This window comes from Salmo salar, chromosome 20 (genome assembly GCF_965601325.2).
Source record: "Salmo salar chromosome 20, fSalSal1, whole genome shotgun sequence".
Lineage (NCBI taxonomy): Eukaryota > Metazoa > Chordata > Actinopteri > Salmoniformes > Salmonidae > Salmo > Salmo salar.
This window is the reverse complement of record NC_138310.1, coordinates 88,041,230-88,052,483: the sequence shown is the minus strand read 5'-3', so window position 1 is coordinate 88,052,483 and position 11,254 is coordinate 88,041,230. Positions and strand designations below refer to the sequence as shown.

Here is an 11,254-nt window from a genome sequence, read left to right as displayed (position 1 = left end):
TAATAACCCAGTGGGTGGGGGGGCTAGTAATAACCCAGTGGGGGGGGGCTAGTAATAGTGGGGGGGCTAGTAATAACCCAGTGGGGGGGGCTAGTAATAACCCTGTGTGTGGGGGGGCTAGTAATAACCCAGTGTGTGGGGGGGCTAGTAATAACCCAGTGTGTGGGGGGGCTAGTAATAACCCAGTGTGTGGGGGGGCTAGTAATAACCCAGTGGGTGGGGGGGCTAGTAATAACCCAGTGGGTGGGGGGGCTAGTAATAACCCAGTGTGTGGGGGGGCTAGTAATAACCCAGTGTGTGGGGGGGCTAGTAATAACCCAGTGTGTGGGGGGGCTAGTAATAACCCAGTGTGTGGGGGGGGCTAGTAATAACCCAGTGGGTGGGGGGGGGCTAGTAATAACCCAGTGGGGGGGGGCTAGTAATAACCCAGTGGGGGGGCGAGTAATAACCCAGTGGGGGGGGGGCTAGTAATAACCCAGTGGGGGGGGGCTAGTAATAACCCAGTGGGGGGGGGGGCTAGTAATAACCCAGTGGGGGGGGGGGCTAGTAATAACCCAGTGGGGGGGGGCTAGTAATAACCCAGTGTGTGGGGGGGCTAGTAATAACCCAGTGTGTGGGGGGGCTAGTAATAACCCAGTGTGTGGGCTAGTAATAACCCAGTGGGGGGGGCTAGTAATAACCCAGTGGGGGGGCTAGTAATAACCCAGTGGGGGGGCTAGTAATAACCCGGGGGGGCTAGTAATAACCCAGTGGGGGGGGGGGGGCCTAGTAATAACCCAGTGAGGTGGGGGGCTAGTAATAAGAGCGACATCATTGATATATAAAGAGAAAAGAGTCGGCCCAAGAATTTAACCCTGTGGTACCCCCATAGAGACTGCCAGAGGTCCGGACAACAGGCCTTCCGATTTGACACACTGAACTCTGTCTGAGAAGTAGTTGGTGAACCAGGCGAGGCAGTCATTTGAGAAACCAAGGCTATTGAGTCTGCCGATAAGAATACGGTGATTGACAGAGTCGAAAGCCTTGGCCAGGTCGATAAAGACGGCTGCACAGTACTGTTTCTTATTGATGGAGGTTACAATATCCTTTAGTACCTTGAGCGTGGCTGAGGTGGACCCATGACCAGCTCGGAAACCGGATTGCACAGCAGAGAAGGTACGGTGGGATTCGAAATGGTCGGTAATCTGTTTATTAACTTGGCTTTTGAAGACTTTAGAAAGGCAGGGCGGATATATGTCTATAACAGTTTGGGTCTAGAGTGTCACCCCCTTTGAAGAGGGGGATGACCGCGGCAGCTTTCCAATCTTTAGGGATCTCGGACGATACGAAAGAGAGGTTGAACAGACCCCAGGGGGGCTAGTAATAATCCCGGGGGGGCTAGTAATAACCGGAAACATAGAAATAGATCATGGCTACATTATCCAATAACGACCAAGGCCTTAAAGGGGTGGAGACTAACCTGATTGGCTCTCTCCAGATCTGTCATCACCATTTCAATCTCATCGGCCCTAAGGAGGAGGAAGAGGAGGAGGAAGAAGAGGAGGAAGTGTTACTAAGGGAACACACAGAACAGTGATCACCACAACATTAACACACCCATCCCTGCACCCACTAACACACCCCGAGGTTCCCAAAGCTTGAAACACATTGGTGTTGCATTTACACAAGTCATGTGCGTGCAGCAGTCCCTGTTAAAACCCTCTCAATTTCACCTTCATCCTTTGATTGTGAACGCAATAACCTCTGCAGTGTGTGTGTGTGTGTGTGTGTGTGTGTGTGTGTGTGTGTCTAAACCCAGCCCACACTAAAACAGAGGGATTACACTAGTTGATCTAGGATTCTTACCACTCAATAATCTGATAGATGTGGTAGCAAATGTCAGGAATGGGAAGCTAACCCGGGTCGCTGGCTTAACTGGCAAACATCCCTACGCATCACGCCAATAGGGTTGACGCACTTGGTGGGGACTCTAACATGGCTCATAGAGCGGTTCACTACAATATGATTCAGTTCCCAGAGCATAGTGTACCCCACTACACATCTGGTAGTAGTGAATCACTACAATATGATTCAATATGATTCAGTTCCCACAGCATAGTGTACCCCACTACACATCTGGTAGTAGTGAATCACTACAATATGATTCAGTTCCCACAGCATAGTGTACCCCACTACACATCTGGTAGTAGTGAATCACTACAATATGATTCAGTTCCCACAGCATAGTGTACCCCACTACACATCTGGTAGTAGTGAATCACTACAATATGATTCAATATAATTCCGTTCCCACAGCATAGTGTACCCTACTACACATCTGGTAGTAGTGAATCACTACAATATGATTCAATATGATTCAGTTCCCACAGCATAGTGTACCCCACTACACATCTGGTAGTAGTGAATCACTACAATATGATTCAATATGATTCAGTTCCCACAGCATAGTGTACTCCACTACACATCTGGTAGTAGTGAATCACTACAATATGATTCAATATGATTCAGTTCCCACAGCATAGTGTACCCCACTACACATCTGGTAGTAGTGAATCACTACAATATGATTCAGTTCCCACAGCATAGTGTACCCCACTACACATCTGGTAGTAGTGAATCACTACAATATGATTCAATATAATTCCGTTCCCACAGCATAGTGTACCCTACTACACATCTGGTAGTAGTGAATCACTACAATATGATTCAATATGATTCAGTTCCCACAGCATAGTGTACCCCACTACACATCTGGTAGTAGTGAATCACTACAATATGATTCAATATGATTCAGTTCCCACAGCATAGTGTACCCCACTACACATCTGGTAGTAGTGAATCACTACAATATGATTCAATATGATTCAGTTCCCACAGCATAGTGTACCCCACTACACATCTGGTAGGGACGTCATCTCTCTCCTGCTAGGTCAGAGTTCAACAAGGATGCACAGCAATAGTCCAAAGAGGATTCCTATTTCCTAACCTTTGGTGTAAGAGTGGGTGCCTGACAGTCACAGCAGAGCCACCAAATGACATGGCATATAAAATCCTTAATTACATTAACACCCTAACATTTAATTACAGGTGATTATGCATTACGTGCCTAATTACCTTAATTTAGGCTATCTGTAATTCCTTGTTTAATTACCTTAAGTTCCAAAGGCTGGGCCTAATATAGTGTATAAGAGGTCATACAAGACGTTTTGTAGTGATTCATATGTTGATGATGTAAAGAATATTTGTTGGTCTGTGGTGTGTAATGAGGAGCGAACAGACGCTGCACTTGGCACATTTATGAAATTGCTTATTCCAGTACTTATAAGCACCCATTAAGAAAATGACTAAAAACAGTTAAATCCCTGTGGATTGATGAGGAATTTAAATTGTATGTTTGAGAGAGATGAGGCAAAAGGAATGGCAAATAAGTCTGGCTGCACAACCGATTGGCAAACATATTGCACATTGAGAAATCATGTGACTAAACTTAACAAAATGAAGGAGAAACTACACTATGAAACAAAGATAAATGACAAAGATTGATAGTAAAAAGCTTCGGAGCAACTAAAATGCTCCCGAGTGGTGCAGCGGTCTGAGACACTGTATCTCAATGCAAGACGCGTCACTACAGTCCCTGGTTCGAATCCAGGCTGTATCACATCCGGCCGTGATTGGGAGTCCTATAGGGTGGCGCACAATTGGCCCAGTGTCGTCCGGGTTTGGCCGTCATTGTAAATAAGAATTTGTTCTTAACTGACTTGCCTAGTTAAATAAAAGGTAAAAAAAAAAAATATATATATATATAATATATATATATATATATATATATATATATATATAAAAAAAGAAAAAAGTGACCATTTTGGGCAAAAGGCAGACTCCGCTCCATCATTCATTGGATCAGATGGCTCATACGTCACAAAACCCACTGATATTACCACTTCAATGATTTGTTCGTTAGCAAGATCAGCAAACGTAGGCATGACATGCCAGCAACAAAACGCTGACACTACACATACACGTATATCTGACCAAATTATGAAAGGCAAGCATTGTCATTTTCAATTCCGTAAAGTGAGTGTGGAAGAGGTGAAAACATTATTGTTGTCTGTCAACATTGACAAGCCACCTGCGTCTGACAACTTGGATGGAAAATTACTGAGGATGATAGCGGACAATATTGCCATTCCTATCCAGACATCAGGGAGGGAGCGATGGAGAGAGCTGAGGAGGTGGTGGTAACCAGGGAGCGATGGAGAGAGCTGAGGAGGTGGTGGTAACCAGGGAGCGATGGAGAGAGCTGAGGAGGTGGTGGTAACCAGGGAGCGATGGAGAGAGCTGAGGAGGTGGTGGTAACCAGGGAGCGATGGAGAGAGCTGAGGAGGTGGTGGTAACCAGGGAGCGATGGAGAGAGCTGAGGAGGTGGTGGTAACCAGGGAGCGATGGAGAGAGCTGAGGAGGTGGTGGTAACCAGGGAGCGATGGAGAGAGCTGAGGAGGTGGTGGTAACCAGGGAGCGATAGAGAGAGCTGAGGAGGTGGTGGTAACCAGGGAGCGATGGAGAGAGCTGAGGAGGTGGTGGTAACCAGGGAGCGATGGAGAGAGCTGAGGAGGTGGTGGTAACCAGGGAGCGATAGAGAGAGCTGAGGAGGTGGTGGTAACCAGGGAGCGATGGAGAGAGCAGAGGAGGAGAAAACAGGGTGCGATGGAGAGAGCTGAGGAGGTGGTGGTAACCAGGGAGCGATAGAGAGAGCAGAGGAGGAGAAAACAGGGAGCGATGGAGAAAGGAATCAATCCGTTTTAGCAACCGATCAATCCAACAACTTTGCTAATGCAGAGACATGGAGAGTTCAGGGCAGATGAAATGGGTTGGGGGAAACTCTTAAGAGCCAAATTCAGACTCATCTATACCCTCAGCAGCTATACTCAGATAGTGTGTGTGTTCTTTGAAAGCCTTCTCCCTGAGCCTCTTACCCTTCACCATCTCCCATAATCCTCCAGCACTCCTCAGACCAAGCATGGAATTAGGAAAATATTCAGTAAAATCCCCATAAAGGTATTTATATTCCTGTCATTGAAGATCAGTCTGACATCCTATCCCCCTACAGTGTATGTACTTGACTAACCCTATACGACAGTAGTGTATTATTATAAATGGAACATAATGGTGATATTGGAGGTACAGAGAGATGTTTTGGTGAGGAGCCAAATCTGTGTGATAATATGTCTTCTTATTCCAGAGCAGTACAGAATCAGGCCGGATTAAATCTGGCACGCAAAGCAAGAGGATTATCCCCCCCCCCCCACTCTCCCTCTCGGCTGGCAGAGAACATGCTGGAGCTCAGGAACACATACAGGTCCCTCTGTAGGAACACATACAGGTCCTCTCTGTAGGAACACATACAGGTCCTCTCTGTAGGAACACATACAGGTCCTCTCTGTAGGAACACATACAGGTCCTCTCTGTAGGAACACATACAGGTCCTCTCTGTAGGAACACATACAGGTCCTCTCTGTAGGAACACATACAGGTCCTCTCTGTAGGAACACATACAGGTCCTCTCTGTAGGAACACATACAGGTCCTCTCTGTAGGAACACATACAGGTCCTCTCTGTAGGAACACATACAGGTCCTCTCTGTAGGAACACATACAGGTCCTCTCTGTAGGAACACATACAGGTCCTCTCTGTAGGAACACATACAGGTCCTCTGTAGCTCCGTTGGTAAAGCACGACCCTTGAAACACCAGGATAGTGGGTTCCATTCCTGGGACCAACCACAGGTAAATAATGGAAGCATGCATGACTAAGTCGCGTCTGCTAAACGGCATGTATTAAATACTGGGTGTACAAAAAAACACCTGCTCTTTCCATGACAGACTGAATCCAGGTGAATCCAGGTGAATCCAGGTGAGATCTATGATCCCTTTTTGATGTCACTTGTTAAATTCACTTCAATCAGTGTAGATGAAGGGGAGGAGACAGGTTAAAGAAGGATTTTTAAGCCTTGAGACCATTGAGACATGGATTGTGTATGTGTGCCATCCAGAGGGTGAATGGACAAGACAAAAAGATGTAAGTGCCTTTGAACGGAGTATGGTAGTTGGTGCCAGGCACACCGGTTTGAGAGTCCTCAGACCAGAGATACAGTGATTGTTTTGTCTCTAAACGGAGTTCTCCCAGGGGCCCCCGAGTGGCGCAGTGGTCTAAGACAGTGCTAGCTGTGCCACTAGAGATTCTGGGTTCGAGTTCAGGCTCTGTCGGCCGCGACCGGGAGACCCACGGGGATTACAGAGGGTTCGGTGGAGCATCCACGGGGGTTACAGTGGGTTCATCCACGGGGGTTACAGCGGGTTCATCCACGGGGGTTACAGCGGGTTCATCCACGGGGATTACAGCGGGTTCATCCACGGGGGTTACAGTGGGTTCATCCACGGGGATTACAGCGGGTTCATCCACGGGGGTTACAGTGGGTTCATCCACGGGGATTACAGCGGGTTCATCCACGGGGGTTACAGTGGGTTCATCCACGGGGGTTACAGCGGGTTCATCCACGGGGGTTACAGCGGGTTCATCCACGGGGGTTACAGCGGGTTCATCCACGGGGGTTACAGCGGGCTCATCCACGGGGGTTACAGCGGGCTCATCCACGGGGGTTACAGCGGGTTCATCCACGGGGGTTACAGAGGGTTCGGTGGAGAGGGAGGAGCCCAGACAGACGACATACTAAAAATACATAACGGATGACTCTTTTCTCCCAGCATTCCACAGGGACTGAGAGCCTATCAGCAAAATACAAAATCAGGGGGGAGACAGAGAGACGGGGTACTCCTGTTTGGCTATTGAACAGTGTCCATTGAGAGCATGCTCGTCACTGAGTAATAGTAAACCAATTACACAAATACAGTAGCACAACAGTCAGTAGCTCCAGACCCTGGGTGACAGGGGGAGGCCCCAGTGCATCAGGCCAGGAGACAGAACCTCTCCCTGGGGTTGGGTAGAGTCTGGTTCCCCTGGTGTCTCAGAACTGGGTGGTCAGCCCTGAAATAGCCCTGAGCAAGAGCCTCAAGAACACACCACATTCTTCTCTGACAGAAACATCTGATGACAGCCCAGACAGACAGACAGACAGACAGACAGACAGACAGACAGACAGACAGACAGACAGACAGACAGACAGACAGACAGACAGACAGACAGACAGACAGACAGACAGACAGACAGACAGACAGACAGACAGACAGACAGAGGCACACACAGACAGACAGAGGCACACACAGACAGACAGAGACACACACAGACAGACAGAGACACACACAGACAGACAGAGACACACACAGACAGACAGAGACACACACAGACAGACAGAGACACACACAGACAGACAGAGACACAGCGCGACAGACAGGGACACAGCGCGACAGACAGGGACAGACAGGGACAGACAGACAGACAGACAGACAGACAGACAGACAGACAGACAGACAGACAGACAGACAGACAGACAGACAGACAGACAGACAGACAGACACTAGGGAGTAAGGAGCATATAGTAATTCAGATGCCAACAAACATCTTTAAGCGTCTCTTTAACACGGCTCCCCAGTGTCCCTCACTAAGACTAAAGGGCGTACAGACAGAACCCCATCCACTGGTAGAAATAACAATATAATCTCTCAGTATTTACAGTGTATTGCTAAAACCTGGATTTAGACAGGCTGTTATTGAGCAGCAGGAGAAAGTCCAACTCTGGGCGACCCATAATCACTGGATTATATCAGAGGACTATGAGAGAGAGCTGTAGTGACTGGAAATTAACCACAGGAGTAAGGATGAAGAAAATGTTCAGGAAAAACACACACACACACACACACACACACACACACACTCGAAGAGGTGAGCTGAAACTCACTTTGCTGTGCAGTCCTCGTCATACTTAGTCTTCAGATCAAAGAGCTCTGCCTGAGTTGTTTTAAGAGCTGAAAAAGAGCCAGGAAACAACAGCTTTAGTCAGGCCAAAAGTGTGTGAATGATACAGGACAGGTACTGAATGGACTGGTAGCTACCTGTCTGTAGGGACTGGGCCTTGTGCTCAGCCTCAACCAGCTTAGAGGACATGGACTCCTGGCTCTCCTGGAGCTTTCTGGAAACGGAGAGATGGAGGGATGGGAGAGAAATTAAAAGAGAAAGAGGGAGACAGAGTCATGAACCATGAGTTATTGAAAGCCATTAGGAATAAGACATTAGGTCAGAGAGTAACATCAGCCCTGACTCCCATAGTGATTAATAATATAATACCAACCATGTCTATAGTAACAACACACTACTTTCTCACCATTTCTCATCCAGATTCTTTCTTTAAAAACCTAAAAAACTACAAACCACTTCTCATTAGCAAGCTGTATTTGGCAGTAATGTGCTCCCTCTCTCCCTCCTCCTCCCTTATCTATCGCTCCTCCTCTTCCTCTTCGTCAGGGTCATATGTTTCAGAGAACCATCCATATACTGCCCTCTAAGACACGCATATTCCTAGTAGATACTGTAACTCTCCTCTCTATATTCCTAATAGATACTGTAACTCTCCTCTCTATATTCCTAGTAGATACTGTAACTCTCCTCTCCTCTCTATATTCCTAGTAGATACTGTAACTCTCCTCTCCTCTCTATATTCCTAGTAGATACTGTAACTCTCCTCTCTATATTCCTAGTAGATACTGTAACTCTCCTCTCTATATTCCTAGTAGATACTGTAACTCTCCTCTCTATATTCCTAGTAGATACTGTAACTCTCCTCTCTATATTCCTAGTAGATACTGTAACTCACCTCTCTATATTTCTAGTAGATACTGTAACTCTCCTCTCTATATTCCTAGTAGATACTGTAGCTCTCCTCTTCTCTCTATATTCCTAGTAGATACTGTAACTCTCCTCTCTATATTCCTAGTAGATACTGTAACTCTCCTCTCCATATTCCTAGTAGATACTGTAACTCTCCTCTCCATATTCCTAGTAGATACTGTAACTCTCCTCTCCATATTCCTAGTAGATACTGTAACTCTCCTCTCCTCTCTATATTCCTAGTAGATACTGTAACTCTCCGCTCCTCTCTATATTCCTAGTAGATACTGTAATTCTCCTCTCTATATTCCTAGTAGACACTGTAACTCTCCTCTCTATATTCCTAGTAGACACTAACTCTCCTCTCCTCTCTATATTCCTAGTAGATACTGTAACTCTCCTCTCTATATTCCTAGTAGACACTGTAACTCTCCTCTCTATATTCCTAGTAGATACTGTAACTCTCCTCTCTATATTCCTAGTAGATACTGTAACTCTCCTCTCTATATTCCTAGTAGATACTGTAACTCTCCTCTCTATATTCCTAGTAGATACTGTAACTCTCCTCTCTATATTCCTAGTAGATACTGTAACTCTCCTCTCTATATTCCTAGTAGATACTGTAACTCTCCTCTCTATATTCCTAGTAGATACTGTAACTCTCCTCTCTATATTCCTGGTAGATACTGTAACTCTCCTCTCTATATTCCTAGTAGATACTGTAACTCTCCTCTCTATATTCCTAGTAGATACTATAACTCTCCTCTCTATATTCCTAGTAGATACTGTAACTCTCCTCTCCTCTCTATATTCCTAGTAGATACTGTAACTCTCCTCTCCTCTCTATATTCCTAGTAGATACTGTAACTCTCCTCTCTATATTCCTAGTAGATACTGTAACTCTCCTCTCCTCTCTATATTCCTAGTAGATACTGTAACTCTCCTCTCTACATTCCTAGTAGATACTGTAACTCTCCTCTCTATATTCCTAGTAGATACTGTAACTCTCCTCTCTATATTCCTAGTAGATACTGTAACTCTCCTCTCTATATTCCTAGTAGATACTGTAACTCTCCTCTCTATATTCCTAGTAGATACTGTAACTCTCCTCTCTATATTCCTAGTAGATACTGTAACTCTCCTCTCTATATTCCTAGTAGATACTGTAACTCTCCTCTCCTCTCCATATTCCTAGTAGACACAGTAACTCTCCTCTCTATATTCCTAGTAGACACAGTAACTCTCCTCTCTATATTCCTAGTAGATACTGTAACTCTCCTCTCTACATTCCTAGTAGATACTGTAACTCTCCTCTCTATATTCCTAGTAGATACTGTAACTCTCCTCTCTATATTCCTAGTAGATACTGTAACTCTCCCCTCTATATTCCTAGTAGACACTAACTCTCCTCTCCTCTCTATATTCCTAGTAGATACTGTAACTCTCCTCTCTACATTCCTAGTAGATACTGTAACTCTCCTCTCTATATTCCTAGTAGATACTGTAACTCTCCTCTCTATATTCCTAGTAGATACTGTAACTCTCCTCTCCATATTCCTAGTAGACACAGTAACTCTCCTCTCCATATTCCTAGTAGACACAGTAACTCTCCTCTCTACATTCCTAGTAGATACTGTAACTCTCCTCTCTATATTCCTAATAGATACTGTAACTCTCCTCTCCTCTCTATATTCCTAGTAGATACTGTAACTCTCCCCTCTATATTCCTAGTAGACACTAACTCTCCTCTCCTCTCTATATTCCTAGTAGATACTGTAACTCTCCTCTCTACATTCCTAGTAGATACTGTAACTCTCCTCTCTATATTCCTAGTAGATACTGTAACTCTCCTCTCTATATTCCTAGTAGATACTGTAACTCTCCTCTCCATATTCCTAGTAGACACAGTAACTCTCCTCTCCATATTCCTAGTAGACACAGTAACTCTCCTCTCTACATTCCTAGTAGATACTGTAACTCTCCTCTCTATATTCCTAATAGATACTGTAACTCTCCTCTCCTCTCTATATTCCTAGTAGATACTGTAACTCTCCTCTCCATATTCCTAGTAGATACTGTAACTCTCCTCTCCTCTCTATATTCCTAATAGATACTGTAACTCTCCGCTCCTCTCTATATTCCTAGTAGATACTGTAACTCTCCTCTCTATATTCCTAGTAGATACTGTAACTCTCCGCTCTATATTCCTAGTAGATACTGTAGCTCTCCTCTCCATATTCCTAGTAGATACTGTAACTCTCCTCTCCATATTCCTAGTGGACACAGTAACTCTCCTCTCCATATTCCTAGTAGACACAGTAACTCTCCTCTCTACATTCCTAGTAGATACTGTAACTCTCCTCTCTATATTCCTAGTAGATACTGTAACTCTCCTCTCTATATTCCTAGTAGATAC

At 45.3% G+C, this 11,254-nt stretch overlaps 1 protein-coding gene across 6 annotated transcripts in view; it reads right to left on the bottom strand.

Annotated features, from left to right (window-relative positions):
- LOC106581515 (protein CASP) overlaps nucleotides 1–11,254 on the bottom strand; it is a 181,715-nt gene that overhangs the window by 83,741 nt on the left and 86,720 nt on the right. For all 6 annotated transcript variants that reach the window (XM_045704075.1, XM_045704070.2, XM_045704072.2 and 3 more), the window contains exons 7-9: nucleotides 8,067–8,143; nucleotides 7,913–7,979; nucleotides 1,460–1,508 (exon numbers count right to left, since the gene is read on the bottom strand). In XM_045704075.1, the coding sequence (XP_045560031.1) occupies nucleotides 1,460–1,508; nucleotides 7,913–7,979; nucleotides 8,067–8,143 (193 nt within the window). The remainder of the gene's footprint in view (nucleotides 1–1,459; nucleotides 1,509–7,912; nucleotides 7,980–8,066; nucleotides 8,144–11,254) is intronic.